This window comes from Quercus robur, chromosome 6 (genome assembly GCF_932294415.1).
Source record: "Quercus robur chromosome 6, dhQueRobu3.1, whole genome shotgun sequence".
NCBI classification, from domain to species: domain Eukaryota; kingdom Viridiplantae; phylum Streptophyta; class Magnoliopsida; order Fagales; family Fagaceae; genus Quercus; species Quercus robur.
The window spans coordinates 360,842-378,304 of record NC_065539.1 but is presented as its reverse complement, the minus strand read 5'-3'; the positions used below and the strand labels follow the sequence as shown (position 1 = coordinate 378,304).

Genomic DNA, 17,463 nt, shown 5'->3' with positions numbered 1-17,463 from the left:
GGTTGGACTTGTTTTATAAATTAATAATGTATGTGTATATATTGTATGGAAAGCGAAATTTATCCACAAAAAAAAAAAAAAAAAAAAAGCAACATTATAAGAGAGAATGTAATCTGTGTGACCTTACTCAAATCTAAAATTTAAGTTTTTTTTTTTTTTTTTTTTTTTTTTTTAATTTATAATTTTATAGAAAAAGGTACATTACAAATGGCCATATACTTCAAGGTGCAAGAAAGTACAATTTATCTATAACTTTTAATTCAAAAGAAAAAAATATTAAGAGAAGAGAAGAAAGCAAGTAAAGTTAAGTGGCATTAACTTAAATATAGATAGGACAAAGAGAGAAAGAAAAGCAGCATATGAAAGGAAAAGGTAGGAAGGAGACAGGAAGGAGGAGTAAGTTTTGAACTGATACGGAAAGAAGCATAGCGTTCAGACATAAGAGTGATGCCCATTCACAAACAGACACAAAAAGAGTGAGCAGCCCTTGGGTGCGGTGTTTCCTTTTCCGCAAACATCCAAAATCTCACTCTTGTATTTATTAGAGAGAGGACAAACGTTATTACCAATTGGTGGAGCTTAGTCACACAAATACAAATATTATTTTTTTGGTATTTTAAGTTCTTTCTCTTGGGGCTATGGCTTTATATTTATAATTACCTGCATGTACGTAAATAATAACACATCGTCACACTATGCTGCCACATTAATCATTATCAGCTCAGCATACACTATAAAACTTCAGTTCTGGTTTCAACAAATTCGGAATCCAAAGACAAGTTGGAGGTGCGACAAAAGTATTAAAATGGACTTACTTCTCCTACTCCATAGCTCACATGACATGAACTAGCATTGAGCGTATTAACTAGCTTAGCTTTACCCATGCTCCTCTCCTTAACTCTTATTATATCCTCTCTCCCTCTACCTCCACCTTATTTCTAACAAACAACAATAAACCAAATTGAGCAGGTTTCACTTAACTCTTTTTTCCATGCATTTGCATGGCCACTTTCAAATTCACTATTTATCTTCCCCTACTATGACTTGAACATCAACACGTAGTTAGCTAGCTAGAATGGTATGTACATTTTCTCATTTACTATAATCAAGTTGTTGTCAACCAATTTGCTCTCTCTTTTCAGTTCTGCAGGGCTCAAGGATCATTTCTCTCTCATCTCAACTTCATTCCTAGCTAAATTCTTTGTAAGTTTTTTCTCATATATAGAGCAGAGGAGCACGATTTTTTTTTCCTGAGAAAAAAAGAGAATGATAATTCCAGTGAACGACTATTTCTCAGCATACACATTTGTTTTGGCAACTCATTGTGTATCTGTAAATTTGATGTATAAGTCGTTGCACATACCCTTTTATAGTGTATTATTGTCTATGTCTGTATGACTCTGTATGTGTTGAATGTTTAAATTCGGTCTATTTGTTGATTTATTAGGGAAAAATGTGTTCCTCGGTAACCAGCTCATAGTACTGGTGCTGCTGGATCTTACATAGAAAGCATTGAGAACATCTTTCTATATAAATATACTCTTACCCTGGTTTAATAAGCTATTAGTCTAGGATTTAGCATACTATAAATACCCTACTACCATGGGTCCATAATAGTAATACATATAGCTTAATGGCAAATACGTTGACGTTCCTTTGTGGATGTTGGTGTCAAGCCAAGCCACATGAATTCCCAGCATTCTCCTTCTGCCTTCTTTATTTTCTTCATCATATTTTTTCATATACTTCATCATACTATCAAATTATCAATGTTATATCACATTTTCTGATATTGTATCAAAGTAATGTTTTATCTTTTCTAATATGATGTCAAAGTCATATCTCATCTTTTCTAACGCTTTTAAGTGGTTTACCTAATGTTTTGGAAGAATCGTCACAATGGGGCTTGTGGATTTATTTTTTGTTGCATCTGCTCCGGTTTTGAAAGTGCTATTGTTGACTGCACTTGGCTCATTTCTAGCACTGGAGCGTATAGATATCTTGGGGGAGAATGCAAGGAAGCAATTGAATACTGTAAGCAATAGTTCTTGCATTTCAGTTCCATTCATCTATAATCCTTAGGCTTAAAGGCATGAGGCTTACCAATTAAACAAATAAATGCTTAAAAAAAAAAAAAAAGTAAATTCCTGAGACTGGATGGACTAACAGTCACACGCTCTGTTTCCTGATAGGTGGTATTTTTTGTGTTCAATCCGGTACTTGTGAGTAGCAACCTGGCTAAAACAATAACTTTTGAAAGCGTTGTTTTGTTGTGAGTATCAATCAGATCACTGAACACGTATCTATGTTTTTTATGGAATGTGCTGTTTTATTTATTTAAAGTTATCTGTTTTCCCTTTCATCTCATGTTTTGTTCAACCTTTGATTAAATATGTAGGTGGTTCATGCCATTCAATGTTCTGGGTACATTCTTAATTGGCTCAGCACTAGGTTGGGTGCTGATTAAAATCACAAGACCTCCCCAACATCTGAAGGGCCTCATATTGGGTTGCTGTGCGGCAGGTAGCCACCTATAAAATCCTTTACAACATGTACCATCATTTTCAACCAAGGAAACTATGGACACTAGAATTGCCATATGATTGTGGCAGTGCTGTGTTTGCCTATCAGCCTAGTCCTCTACCAACAAAATGCAGTCTTTGGCAAAGAGCCCAGTGATTTGGTAGCATTGTTCAATTCTTCCAATTGGGAGAACCTGAGTTTGGATCCCCCTTGTTATAAGGGGAATAGAATATAATTCATCCCTTGGGTAAAATATATAAGTTCATGTTTTGGGTTGATGTGAACAGGGAATATGGGAAATTTGCCTATAATTATCATCCCAGCAGTATGTAGAGAGAAAGGCAGTCCATTTGGAGCACCTGATGTCTGCCATACATATGGAATGGCTTATGCTTCACTTTCTATGGCGGTATGCAGTTTCATTAGCTTTGTCTGTATTGATTCAGGATAACTGTACATAATATTAATCATAAAAATTTGCATAATATGTACTAATCAACCTGACTGCTCATCAATTTTATAAGATTCAGATTATGAGCCATCTTTTTGATGGGTTGAAACCTACCACACATTCTAACCTTTGGCATAGCAATTTTCTCAAAAAAGCTATCATCCACTGTTTCATAATGAGCATCTGCATACGTAGATTGACAAATATAGTTATTAGAGGAAATTAAGTGGTGAAGATTCTTATTTCTTATATTGCATTCACCACAAGTAAAGCATCACTATATATGCATGGTGGTGCATGAACATAATCCTTAAGCATGACGATGATTGACATTCTTTTATTGGGTTCTTCAGATTGGAGCCATTTATTTGTGGTCCTATGTTTACAATATTGTGAGGATTTTCTCAAGTAAGGTCAACGAAAAAGTCAACGCAGATGAGTTCACTAGCAATAAGAAGCTTAACGGGGCCACTTCAAAATTACTCCATGGGAATTCCTCAGAAGCAGTTCTTCCTTCAGAAAACTGTTCTGTCTCTTTGGACAATGCAAATAAACTAATGCTTCCTTCTGAGGAAAAGAAGGTTGCTCCCTCTGCCTCCTTTGCTAAAAATGAGATTTATTATGATTTTGAAGGTCTTACCTTAGAAGTTTAACAATTGTTTTTAGAAGGGGCGAGGGGTGGGAAGCTCATTACGCAATCATCATAATCTAAGTAAATGTAGTTATTAGTATTATTATTATTTTGTTCTTGTTGTTGTTGTTCTTCTTGTTTAAACATTTCACACTTTCATGACAGGGACCAATCTTATATGCAATTAAGCACTACTTAAGGGTGTTTTCAAGAAAGATCAATCTCAAGGCATTGTTTGCACCTTCAACAACTGGAGCGGTATCTTTTTGGTTCTTTTATCTCACCAAGGCTCTCTCTTTCTCTTTGTGTGTGTGTGTTTTTGTTTTTGGCCTGAACCATATCTAGTTCTTTCAATCATCAAGAAATCATGTTCTTTAGAACTGATGACAATTTTTATAAGTCTTTAGGAAGAGAAAGGAAATCAGCTCTTAGAAAGAAAGAGGAAAGCATGTTCTTCTTTTCTTGCTAACGTATGTGTTCCATAAATATAATTAGCCTTTTTGCTAAAATATGTTTTGAACACGTTACATAACACATTGAGGAAAGTACATAGTTGTGTCCAAATTTATTGGCTTGAGCTTTTTTTCTTTTTTTTTGAAGTGGTGTCCCAACATGTATAGACTCTTGAGGATACCCTATCCGAACACATTTATAGCAATATAATCGTCTGATTCATCAATCTGAAATGTTACTTATCACAACTTTACTCTAAAGTAGGGTAACAGATATTCAGAAATAATTCCTTATGTAATTGAAACATGTCTGCCAATAATCTGATGACTGATTTATTACATTTTCTTGTATCATATCTAGATGGTTGGGTTTATCATTGGCTTGGTTCCCCAGATCCGAAACCTAATTATTGGTGGTGATGCTCCTCTACGTGTGGTCCTGGATTCTGCTTCTTTTCTGGGGTATACATATCCTAAATTTAAGCTATGTGATTCAAGGTTTTAAAAGTCTTGTGCTTAGTGCTCTCAATTGTTGGGATATGAATTCTACAGGTTCAGCTTATTGTTTCTTATTGCCTTTAGAATTCATGAAAAGTTTCCCAATTTTCTTTCTCTTATCTTCAGTGAAGCAGCCATCCCAACTCTCACTCTGATATTAGGAGGAAACCTTCTTAAAGGTATAAAATATTTAAATGTTTGTCGTTGTTACCTTATATAAGCCTAGTTCTGTATTTCTGTTTTTTCAATCTCTCATTTTGGTATAGGTAAGTTTAAGTAAATGTGGTACATTGTTATTCAGGTTTGAGAGGTTCAGGTATTCTGCAGCCACTAATCTTTGGCATCATAGCAGTTCGGTATATTTTCCTGCCTCTCTTAGGCATTATCATCGTTAAAAGTGCAATACGTTTTGGTTTGGTTCACTCAGATCCATTGTATCAGTTTGTTCTTCTACTTCAGTATGCACTTCCACCAGCAATGAACATAGGTAAGATGAGTTCTTAATGTTGAGAAGTGAATACAATAATGTGAGCTTGATTTGTCTTCAATATATTTTATTTTGGTATTGTCTTTCATCACAACCATCCCTTATCTTTATGTGTTATCTTTTCATTATTGTCCTTCAAAATGAGCTCTGTTAATCTTTATTAAATATTAAACTCTACTTATGGATGCATGTGTGTTTAAAAACAACTTGAACTCATATCTACACAGCTTCTCTTGAATTGGTATTTACTATTTAGGCTGAGGAAACAAATATGAATAGGATAACCATGAGAGGTCAACCATTAATTCTCTACCATAAAAGATTTGAGAATCCGGAATGAAGTTAAGCGGGGAGGTAGGAATTTGGGAATATAATAGTGAGTTTTGAAATTGGATTTGGAGGATGAAATGGGAGCCTGCAACAAAAGAAGTTCAAAGTCAAAAGCAAATAAACTGTAGAGAGAGAGATGGGAAGCCAGGGAGTGGGAGAGGAAAAGTTGTTAAAGCGGGAATAGGAATCTAAAAGGTGGTTGCAATTCAAATGTCCAACTTGACTCTGAATTTGTGATTGTCTTGAAAATCTGATAAAGGCATTTAGCGTTAAAGATGTTCAATAATAAGGAAGGTTTGATTAAACAACCATGTTGATTTTTCATCCCTTGTATTCTTCACTACTGTATGCTGCTAATGGAAAAGAGAACTAATACATCGCTACCAAGAAAGGAGAGCCCGTAAGTAAACACAAGGGATTTTTATTGTCAATTGGGTAACAATTTAAAGCATCAGAGATATACTTTTATATATAAAAGAAAGCATCAGAGATATAGCTGTTGGGCCAAAAAATTTATCTCTTGCAAAACATAACTTCTGTACAGTGATAAGTCTAACTGTCCATCACTAGAGCAACCACTCTCCAGGTCAATCAGTAGGGACAGTCATATCATACTGAAATGATCTTGAAGTCTATAATAATAAAGCTTTTAATAGAACAAATAAGATAATTAGGCTAATATATGAAACCATACATACAGATAGACATTTTTTTCTTTTCTTTTTTTCACAAAACAGTAGAGCCCATTTCAGTGGCAACACAAGATTTAGACATCTGAGAGGACAAATCTGTCATGATTACACTCATTTCATCTATATATGATTTCCTTTTGTTGGACGATTAACCACCACTTCTCAAAGAATTGAAATAATTAAGAAATGTCGAAGGGACTGGATTAATTTCATTGCATTGCTGCCATGAAAGTACCAATCTACTTACTGCTGCAGATAAAAGCAGACTCTGCTGTGTGCAAGGAACACCGTCCACTGTCCAAATTATTGACTCAACCAAGGCTGTACAGTTTCAAATATAATTTTTCATCTTGTTTTAATTTCTTGGTTTCAACATAACCACCTGATGTGTCAAATGACCTGTGAGAGGCTGACTTGGCCATTTAAACACCGCCCAAGTATATATAATTGGTGAATGACAAGAAGAATTGAGTGAGCCTCGTGTATAAGGTGCCATGAGATGTGAGTTCATCTTTGTGCATGTGTTAGTTGTAGTGCTCAAAAAGGTGTCCGTGAATTAGTGAACTAAAGGTCCAATTGTTTATGTGGCACTTGTACCATAGTTATGTCCTTGTATTTCTATGCTCATGATAAAAGTGTATTCTCTTCACCACTGGTAATGCCCAATAATTAAATGTTGGACAAAATATGTGGTAAATGGATACTTCTATTTCAAAAACACCAAGATACAATTTGTTGGTATCAATGCCTCACACTTGAACACACTTGTGCATAAACAGCTTTTGAACTTTATACAATACATTTTTAATAAATTGACTCTAGGACAAAGACACTACCTCACACGGCACCACCTAATCTGCCACTTAAGGCAGCTATGTTCTTTTCTCTATTCTGGCTAATGCATCTTAGCATACTCAAATATAACCCTATTAGATAAAAGATACAGGAAGATGAAATATATCTTATTAGGAAATCTTTAATTATAAGCAGTGGAATCCTTGTTAAAATGTTTTTCCTTATTTGATATGGCAGGCACAATTACCCAATTGTTTGGAGCTGGGAAGAGTGAATGTTCTGTGATCATGCTGTGGACATATGCTTTCGCGTCAGTTTCACTGACACTTTGGTCAGCCTACTTCATGTGGCTAGTTGTTTGATCTGTTTCTCTACATAAAGTTTGAGATATCAATCTAAGTAGGTTCCTCCAGCCCCTTAAGCCAGGAATTTATGATAGCTGTAGCTTCTTAACTTATGTTGTAGAATAGTACTTGAGTAATCCATGATTAAACAATATCATTTTTTTTTTTTAAATGTTTTTTCTTTCAGGCTCTCAAATGTCATTTCGGCTGTTCCTTAGATTTCGTTGTTGCATATTAATAAACAGCCTTATAATGCAAACCAGGGGGCACGAAATGCAGTTGGAATAGACATTTCAAAAAAGGTTTCTCATAGCCAACGATGGAATGGAAACACAAAAGTTAAACAGTATTCATAACTAATTCTGGCTCATGCCTATAGCATATATGAGATGAATAGTGAGAAGCATGGTAAAAAACAACCAGCAAATGGGATCAGAATCATCAGATGAGTATATGGAGAAGGATAAGATCAGGATCAAACAGAAAATTATCAGGGAATTTCATTTTGATTAATAACATTGGCAAAACAGATAGCGTATATCAGAAATAGCTAATAAGAAGTCAAAAAAATAAGCATCAGGTAAATCAAAATTACTACTACCAGTACAAGTAAAAAAGGTCAGAGAGAGAATTTATGAACCTTGAGATAAATCTTTAAGAATCATTGCTGGAGTTGGAGAGATCAGACTCAGAGCTTCGAGCAATTGACATCTGAGGAATCCATGGCTTAGATTAGGAGTAACTGAAATAACTTAACTGTAGTGCACTCAATGGATAACATAATAATTATTACAATGTCAAAACTAAGGTGCTGACTCCCAAAGACAAGGCCACAGTAGGAGTAGGAGTAGGATTGGCAGTAGAAAATATAAAATCTAACATAAAAAAATATTACTAAAACATTAAAAAGCTACAGTGGTACACAAAACGATGGAGAAAACTAAAAAAATATATAAAACAAATAAAGTATTAATAAAAAACTGATTACTAAGCTAGAAAGTAGAAAAGTAGAAACAGATGACTTCAACAAACAAAAGAAAAAGCATTATGAAAAACCAAAATAGTGAGAGAAAGAGAGATCCCACCTTGAGAGATTCGATCACCAGTCATAAAACGGGAGGATGTAGCAGAGCAGACCACAAGGACTGTGGACTGGACTATGACTGTGGCCTGTGGCCTGTTGCCTGTGTGTGTATGTTAAATTTTTTGGTTATTTTCTTTATCTATTTCTATTTGGTCCGGTTTCGATTCAATTAATTGATTAATAATACAGTCAGGAACTTAAAAAAAAAAAAAAAAAAAAGAGGGTATAAATGGTATTTCGCGATTATATCAATATCAATAGCATCACGTAGACGTAGGGTTGGGTTGGGGTTTCTACTTTACTCTTTTTGTGTGTTGGGTTTTACAAAGAAAGCCGCTCTGCCTGTTGCTGTATCACTTACTCCATCACCTAATTTCTCAGTCTCACTCACAAATCACAAAATAATGATGGTAGGAGGAGGAGAGTTCGAAATTGGCGAAGTCCCATTCAACCCAGACGGATGGGGCCCTCCTGATTCCTCCAATCTCAACCTTAACCTCCCTGTCAACGTCCCCTTCGCCCCTTTCTCCCGTTCCGATAAGCTTGGCCGTATCGCCGACTGGACTCGCACCAACTTCAACAACCCCAACCAGAACCGCTCCAAGAACCCTTCCGATTCCGTCTTCGACTTCTCCAACGACGACTCCTTCCCTTCCTCCGGCGCCGCCGATGACGACTCCTCCTTCCGTCTCGTCGACGGCAAGCCTCCCCCTAAGCCCAAGTTCGGCCCCAAATGGAGGTTCCAGCAACAGCGCCAGCTCCCTCAACGCCGCGACGAGGAAGTTGAAGCCAAAAAGCGTGAGGCCGAGAAAGAACGCGCTCGCCGCGACCGTCACTATCATAATAACCGCTCCAACGCCAATAGCATGATGCGCCGAGAGCCTTTGAAATCCTCCGTCGACATCCAACCCGAATGGAACATGCTCGACCAGATCCCCTTCTCCACCTTCTCCAAGCTCTCCTTCTCCGTCCCTGAACCCGAGGACCTCCTCCTCTGCGGTGCACTCGAGTTCTACGATCGATCCTTTGACCGCATCACTCCCAAGAATGAGCGCCGTCTTGAACGCTTCAAAAACCGTAATTTCTTCAAGGTTACCACCACTGATGACCCTGTCATCCGCCGCCTCGCCAACGAGGACAAAGCCACCGTCTTTGCCACTGACACCATCCTCTCTACCCTCATGTGTGCGCCCAGGTCTGTTTACTCGTGGGACATTGTGGTCCAGAGGGTCGGGAACAAGTTGTTCTTCGATAAGCGTGATGGCTCTCAGCTCGATTTGCTTTCTGTCCACGAGACCTCTCAGGAGCCCTTGCCCGAGGCCAAGGACGATATCAATTCCTCCTATTCCCTCGGCGTCGAGGCTGCTTACATCAACCAGAATTTCTCCCAGCAGGTTCTCATTAGGGATGGGAAAAAGGTCGCATTCGAAGAGCCTAACCCCTTCGCCAACGAAGGAGAAGAGGTTGCCTCTGTGGCATATCGCTATAGGCGCTGGAAGCTCGATAACGATATGTACTTGGTAGCTCGGTGTGAGGTACAGAGTGTTGTCGAGATTAACAATCAGAGGTCCTTTTTAACTCTGAATGCACTCAACGAATTCGACTCCAAATACTCGGGTGTCGATTGGAGGCAGAAGCTCGAGACTCAGAGAGGTGCTGTGTTGGCCACTGAGCTAAAGAACAATGCCAATAAGATGGCCAAATGGACGGCTCAAGCTTTGCTAGCTAGCGCAGATATGATGAAACTGGGGTATGTCTCTCGGGTTCATCCTCGTGATCATTTTAACCATGTGATATTGGCAGTTGTCGGGTACAAGCCAAGGGAGTTTGCTTCACAGATTAATTTGAATACTTCGAATATGTGGGGGATTGTGAAGTCCATTGTGGACTTGTGTATGAAGTTGAACGAGGGGAAGTATGTGCTTGTCAAGGACCCAGCCAAACCACAAGTTAGGATCTATGAGGTGCCTGCAGATGCATTCGAGAATGATTACGTGGAGGAACCACTGCCGGAGGATGAGCAGGTTCAGCCGCCCACCGAGGATGCTGAGGGCGCAGAGCCAAATGCCACTACAAATGATGTGGAGGAGAAGGAGGTGGTTGCACAAGCTTGAAGGGTAATGGTTCTTAATCTTACATAACTTAAATGAGAATTAGAATTTTGTCTTCCTTTTGTTTTCTTGGATATGAGAATTGGAATTTTGATTAACTTATTATTTTTACCTGAAAGAATATTTAGGTAAAGAACAAATTTACATGCCCTCCAGTGTTAGTATTAGTAAATTCTTGACCAGTCATGTAATTTGATGATATTGTGCTGTGTGTTCAAAACGTACATGATTTATCTTTCACTTTTTAGGAAGTCCCAAATTATGCCATCAGACATGAGGCAAACTATTGCTGTAGAAGTTTTAATTACTGCCTGAATTTCTCTGAATTTAATGTGATCATTGCTCAATCATGAACCACCATACCATCCCTTTTTAACTGGCATGCCTTCTTGGCCGGACTACGATTGCTTTATAGATTCTTTTAGTGCAGAATTGTGTACCATCCTATAGTTGGTTGAAACTGGTGATATTTAGAAAGATTTAGTGATATAGGTCATTTTTATGTTGTGATTAAGTGATATAGATTAGAGTGTTCATTTCCTTCAATAAAAAGTCTCATTACCTATCAAAAAAATTATGTTGTGATGCTACAAGTTAACAAGTTGAGTTAAGAATTTTATGTTTTATTAATGGAATACTTTCCTCTATTCTCTGTGGAAGTCTGTATTTTTTGTTTTGTAATTTAAGTAAGGAGTAGGAAAATGTTCTGTTTTAAACCCCCTCCAAAAAATAAATAGGATTTAATTGTATTTAACATTTCAATTTTTTTATAATTCAATCAATCTTTTTTGAGCAACTGTAATTGTAGAATTGAATTTTATGGATGGCAATGCAGGCAAGGAGGTGAACAAGACATTTCATACCTCCTTTTGATGGAATGATGTGCTGTGTACACATTACTTTGCAATGAATGTCTCTAGGACACATGAAGCTACTGCAGCCATAATTTGGCTTGAGATATTAAACTAGAAGTAGAATAAGTTAATCTTGATTGGTGAAAAGCCATGGAGATGTGTTGGTCGCTACATTTTATCGGAATTGAACTGAAAATTTTAACATGTCTGTATATTGTAATGGTGACCTGGAAGGTTTGATTTTGGCTGATGAATTGAATATTTTCTGGGCATAAAAAGAATGTGTCTTGTCTTCATTCAGTGCATTTTATTGATGTCTTGCGAGCGCGAAACATGTTTTTTTCTTAAACCCACAAAAACACTTCTTCTTCTTCTTCTTCTTCTTCTTCTTTTTTTTTTTTTTTTTTTTTTTTTTTTTTTTTCTATTTTAAATTTATCTAGATAGTGCAAACAAGGACTTCGCCTGCGGGGGGGGGGGGGGGGGGGGGAGGGGTGGGGACCAGCATACCATTTCTTTCTTTGTGATGCACATTTATTTGTCAGAAAGTATAATTTTCATGTTTTGCGCACACATGCATGCATACGTACTATACCATGTACAATAAATGAATGAAACAGTTGTGGGGTAGTAAATTTATGGGGCTCCAATGACATTGGCATTGGCAGAGTTGCTTATATTCACCTTCCTGCGTGGTCATTTTGATGTTGTGATATGTGTGTGTGTGTGTGTGTGCATGTATATATGTGTATTTTTTCCTTTTTCTGTTGTACCTCTTTTTAGCTCAAGGAAGCTCATAGATTGGTGCATTGGAATATTTAACAAATACTACTCCCAGGTTTAGGGGAGTGAAAGGTGGTTTCATGCTCAGGGCTTTTAGTAATTTTCTCTTTTCTTTTTGGGTAATTTTCTGTCAAAATTTTCAAAATTATCTTAAGAATTTATAAACTAGCTATTTTTTGTGGTCAAGTCCTAAGAACTTTTAGAATGGGGTTAGTGGAAAAAAGGAGTAGAAGAGTGTAAAATACTGCTTGATAGATGTTAGAGGCTTTAGGTGCCTTCTAAATGAGGAGCATCTTCTTTATTTAGACCTAACTATCTGTATCAGTGCATTCTTTCCATAAGATGTTAGTTAACAATAGTTTTCCCATATATTCTGTGTGTTAGTTGCATGCAACCTTACATAGGGCATCTCATGTAAATGCCTCAGGCCCATTAAAGAGAGTTTATAAGCTGAACGTCACTGTGTTTGTGTAGAATTGTCAGTGTTAGTATTTTGAAATGCAATTTATGTGCCAAATAGGTGAAGGCATTTAGACAAAAACGTCTAGTTTCAATTTGTTGAGGTACCTAGTCATGGCAGTTGCTTTGCAACTGTTATCCTCTGGTCTTGAATGCCCTTTTTTGAGGTAGCTAGTCATGTGGAGGAACTACTGGTTTAGGTAATTTGCCATAGGTAGATGTACATTCTCAAGCTTTATGTAATTTTTTCCCCAACTTCTGGCTGGTAAGTTGTCACAAAACAATGCTTTAGTTGTTGAATTTTTTGATTCAAAGCTCAATGGCTTGGAGTTGTACTTAGAGATTGATCTTCTTCATCATTAAATACTGGATGCTGAGTGCCGACCAATTGCTTTTTATTAACGTGAAGATTGATTTGTTCATATATGCTTTGGTTTTTTCAATGTTTTTACTGTTTACAAACTTGGTTTATTTTTTTGTACTAGGGCAATCTAATGATTGATGCTTGGGATTAATCCTTATCTCCTCTGCCGACTTCAGAGATTGTGACTTGCACATTGGGTGTTTTTAACCGTTGCAGACAATAGTGAGTGGGAGCTCCAAAATCATGGCCACTACAGTTGTTAGCAGCAAGAATACAGCAACTTTCTTTTTTTTTTGAGCAATTCGAAGTGCATAACCTAAAATTCTATACTCTTTAGCCCTTTGATGTTATTTGATAATATTATCCTTTCTTTTTGGTTGAGGTGTTGTTCAGTTTTGGAAAATAGCATTTTGGACCCAATTTAAGGATGAGAATATATTGAGTACTCGGAAGAGATTATGAAAGCATTGAAGGATTTGTTTGCCTATTTGTGAGCTTTGTGATAATTTTTTATTTTTTTCATTGCTGAATGAAAAAAGGGGTCTTCAGTGTGAACTCATTGACTTCACATCATGTGACAGTAACAGGTAATACCACGTGTACCACTGGGGCCTTGTTGGGGTTATCACTGAAGCCACTTATCAAGTGAAGCAATTTGATGACTCCTATCATTAAGCTACACTCCCGCGGTGGTATTGTTATGTTTGAGTAGTTTTTGTGTAAACACTGATTGTATATTTGATACGGTAGTCAAACTCTTTTCTTTTTTAATGCTCCTACTAGAAACATAGAGAAGATAATTGGAAGTTGTTTTCATTTTCAAATAATATAATTTTACTTGAATAAAAAATCACTTATAAATTTCATAATGATTGAGACATACAAGAGTTCCCTCGTAAACACAAAACATTAGTAATATATTTCTGGTCTAAATCAACTAGCTAACACTAACATAATGTTGAGGATCTCCTATCTTTCTTGTTCAAGGGCCTCTTAGAATTATGTTGAGGACCAAGAACATAATGTCATTTTGCTGTTGTATATATATGTTTTCCGTTATAATAATGACATCTGATGCAAGTGATTAAAAGCAACTGGCATGTTGCCTTGCCAATGTTTGGCATAGTCATTGTGAAAAGGAAAGGTGCAGTTCATTCGGGTTTGGTGCAGTCTTTGTGGGACATTGTATCAGTTTGTTCTACTGCTTTAATTTGCACTACCTCCCGCAAAATAACCATTGGTATGATATTATCTTATTGATTAAGTAATAATAATAATAATAACTGCCCTGTCAAAATAATAATAATAATAATAATAATAGGACAAAACTTATATATAATATTTTAGGTAGGGGTGTGCATGGGTCGGGTTAAAGAGATTTTTTGACCCAATCCACCATGGTGGGTCAAAAAAAATTCAACCCAACCCAACCCACATGGGTCGGGTTGAACCCATGGGTTTGACAATTTTTTTTTATTATTATTAAATTGAGTAGAAAAAAATATAAATATTAATATATTAAAAAAACCTAAAGATTAGTATCAATATAACTGCTTAAAGGCAAATAACACTAATGACTAAACAACAATAGTAATTTATTAAGATTTGTGTGAACTAATTGGTTTTTATATAGGATAGGAAGAACTAGTTATTTAAAAAAATTTATTAATTATATAATATATTATATATATATATATATATTAAATTAGTATTAGTAGGAGGAACTGAGGAAATGCTACTCTACAGCTGGTTTTTTTTTTTTTTAAATTATTAAATATATAATATATATTTAAATATATATATATATATATATATATATATATATAAAAGTTCCCTATAATTGATTTAAAAAAATTATTAAATATAAAATATATTTTAAATATATATTTGTACGGCACCGAGGTTCCAAGACCCAAATGGGCCCTGGGCTCAGGCCCAATGGCACGACCCCATCACTTTAAATTCTGCTTGAAACTACCTTCACGAACTACGAGTTTTGAGCCTCGACCCCTAACCTATGCTCGGCATAAATTTCCCGAACAATCAATGAAATCTTGTTCGGACGTACCATAGGATGCTCAGCAGTTCAAGAAACATCACTACCGAGCATATTAACCTGAGTTGGAACCAAGTTCCAAAGCCATAATCGCCACATTCCACTCTCACCTAAACATCCACTTACAACAGATAATATTGGACCTTCAATTGCACTAACAATGGCAGTAATCATGATCTCCCCACTAACTCAGAGCTATAAATAGGAGAAGCTGGGAAAGAAATAGGGGTTCAGAAAAAAGGGAGAAAAAACAGTCATTTAGGAAGGGAGAGGGGATATTACTCTGAGTCTCTGTGCCAAGAACGACCCAAAGTAGAAAATCCTAAAGCCCACCTTATAAATAAGTTGTGAGCCCAAGTGAGGTTAAGCCCAACAGTCTCATTTCCAGCGTGCACAATATTAAATATGGGTGGGTCGGGTCGGGTCGGGTTTGGCGAGTTTGAAATTTTATGACCCAAACCCAACCCGACCTGCTATAATTTTTTTTTTGTAACCCAACCCAACCCACCAAGCCTTAAAAACCGACCTAACCCGGCGGGTCGGGTTGGGTCGAATCGGGTTTGGCGGGTCAGTGGGTTTTCTGCACACCCTTAATTTTAGGTGTTGTTTTTTAGGTTCTCTTCTTAAAATTCTGTCATGTGACTACTTAACTTAAAAAATACACTTCCATTCATGAGAAGAAAGCCACATGACAGAATCTTAAGAAAATAATCTAAGGAACAGTACCTAAGTACTGTACTCGCTTAGTAAATAAACCTAATTATCTAATGCAACTTTATAGACAATTCCATTCGATTATTGGTCATAAATTTTTATCCCCTCAAACTTGTCTTCAATATTTTTAGTGGGAGTGCAATTTTTTTCTTCAACTTTAATGTGGACGTACGAGGGAATTCCAACAACATAAAATTGATCAATGAACACACTATAGTAGTGGAGGTTAAAGCAATACTCATTAGTAAACTTAATTTTAGTATCTCATTTATAATTCTGGTTTAAGGTAGAAAGAACTTTCTTTATAAATGAAAATTTATAATACTAAATACAAATATCACTATGTTCAAAACTCAATTCCCATAACTCAAACTTCTAACCTATATCTCATATCATATTCTCTATTTTTCTCTTAACTTGCTCAACTTCTTTTTAGCTTTTACAATTGCACATCAAATTGTCACATTGGCTCTTTCTTAACAAATCAAATAAAGTTTGGTTTAGGTAAAAATATTTTGTTCTTAATTTGTTGCATCAGAGAACTTCAAAATGTTGATAGGTCATGAGTGAATGAAAAATTGACTCATAAAATGGCCAATTGAAGATGGTTTTAATTGGTACAATCCATGAGTCCCACATAGGAAGAAACTGGACTTTTATAAATAAATAAATATATATATATATATAGAGAGAGAGAGAGAGAGAGAGAGAGAGAGAGAGAGAGAGAGAGAGAGAGAGAGAGAGAGGTCCATAAGGGCTATCCTAATATGTTATACTCCCTTAATGCTAGGTATCGTTTGGATTTGCTTACTTCCGCCAATGTGTTGTGCTTGGCTATCCATTAAGCACTAGATTAATCAAAACAGTTTCAAACATAGAGAGTGCAAAATCAAAAGAAATACAAATATAGAGGATGTGGTTGAGTTGCCAATTTGGCACTTAACAGGCATGGTGCATTGTATGTGAGCAAATCATAAAGATGCATAACATTTGGGATCATATTAAAATTCATTTGGGAATCATCTTAAAATTTTAAAATTTTAGGAGAAACAATTTAGTTTTTGTTTTATTTGTTTAAATTATTATTTTTTAAATTCCAACCCAACCCAATTAAATCCATGGATAGCCGCATTTTCATTTATATTTTCCCAGTTTTTATAGTAATGCTACCTTTAAACCCTTAAACCTCCGAGTCCGACTATCAATTTGTATCTATTTGAACATTTAATGCGATCAATATTCATTCCCCCAAAGCGACCAACCTCTGAACTGTTATAGTGTGATAAAAGATGGGAGAAGGGTTTCAACGCCAATGATTTATTAAAATGTATGTGGTAATGATGGTGAAGGTTATTAAATTTTATTGAACATTACCGTCTTTGGTTTTCTTTCATAGTGCAGCAGAAGATGAAACAAGCCACAGTTGGCCCATTGCCCGGTGTTACTTAATATATTGCTGGATACAAGGTCAATTGATTCTATCTTTTAAAGAAATTGAATTTATAGCTTCATGTTTTTTTTTGTACTTAGCATTCAATAATTAAGTCTTCGTATTTGAGATTGAACGCTAATATGGATATTGTTGGTAAAAATATGTTGTAGGTTTGGTTGTGAATTGTTTGATTGACCATTATCACTTAATGAATAGTTGATGTTGTTGCTTTTATGAAAAGGGAACTGATTACAAGGAATTTATTTATGACTTTGTGGTATATTATTTGACCACAGATAAAGTGAAGGGGATTACAATGACTTGTGTTATATTTATGGCTTAATTGATTGATTCACCCCCTCCCCCTATTTTGCTCGCTGACATTGAATTGTTAAGTTGCAGATA

At 36.1% G+C, this 17,463-nt stretch overlaps 2 protein-coding genes and 1 long non-coding RNA gene across 4 annotated transcripts; 2 read left to right on the top strand and 1 right to left on the bottom strand.

Annotated features, from left to right (window-relative positions):
* The first annotated feature begins 220 nt into the window (after positions 1-220).
* LOC126690399 (protein PIN-LIKES 3-like) lies at positions 221-7,369 on the top strand. Its single transcript, XM_050385514.1, has 11 exons — positions 221-1,203; positions 1,890-2,034; positions 2,193-2,272; positions 2,399-2,523; positions 2,811-2,932; positions 3,328-3,576; positions 3,771-3,863; positions 4,419-4,519; positions 4,682-4,734; positions 4,857-5,042; positions 7,097-7,369. Exons 2-11 carry the CDS (start codon positions 1,900-1,902, stop codon positions 7,219-7,221), a joined length of 1,269 nt encoding a protein of 422 aa, XP_050241471.1. The 5' UTR covers positions 221-1,203; positions 1,890-1,899; the 3' UTR covers positions 7,222-7,369.
* On the bottom strand, positions 2,982-8,426 carry LOC126690400 (uncharacterized). The gene is made up of 3 exons (XR_007644627.1): positions 8,289-8,426; positions 7,844-7,914; positions 2,982-3,157 (listed from the first exon to the last, which is right to left on the bottom strand). It is a non-coding gene; the product is annotated as an uncharacterized LOC126690400 (long non-coding RNA).
* A 129-nt stretch (positions 8,427-8,555) lies between these two features.
* Positions 8,556-13,343, top strand: LOC126690398 (eukaryotic translation initiation factor 3 subunit D-like). 2 transcript variants are annotated; one of them, XM_050385513.1, is made up of 2 exons: positions 8,556-10,404; positions 11,234-11,548. In XM_050385513.1, the coding sequence occupies exon 1, from the start codon at positions 8,692-8,694 to the stop codon at positions 10,399-10,401; it is 1,710 nt and encodes a 569-aa protein (XP_050241470.1). In that variant the 5' UTR covers positions 8,556-8,691; the 3' UTR covers positions 10,402-10,404; positions 11,234-11,548. The 2 variants fall into 2 exon arrangements, with proteins under 2 accessions (XP_050241470.1, XP_050241469.1); XM_050385512.1 differs by lacking the exon at positions 11,234-11,548 and adding an exon at positions 12,978-13,343 and having other exon boundaries at positions 8,557-10,404.
* Positions 13,344-17,463: the final 4,120 nt, after the last annotated feature.

Coding starts and splice junctions, on each gene's coding strand:
- LOC126690399 (XM_050385514.1), top strand. CDS start 1,900: ATGGGGCTTGTGGATTTATTTTTTGTTGCATCTGCTCCGGTTTTGAAA. Junction 2,035..2,192: donor CAAGGAAGCAATTGAATACT/GTAAGCAATAGT, acceptor GTTTCCTGATAG/GTGGTATTTTTTGTGTTCAA. Junction 3,864..4,418: donor CACCTTCAACAACTGGAGCG/GTATCTTTTTGG, acceptor TATCATATCTAG/ATGGTTGGGTTTATCATTGG.
- LOC126690398 (XM_050385512.1), top strand. CDS start 8,692: ATGATGGTAGGAGGAGGAGAGTTCGAAATTGGCGAAGTCCCATTCAAC.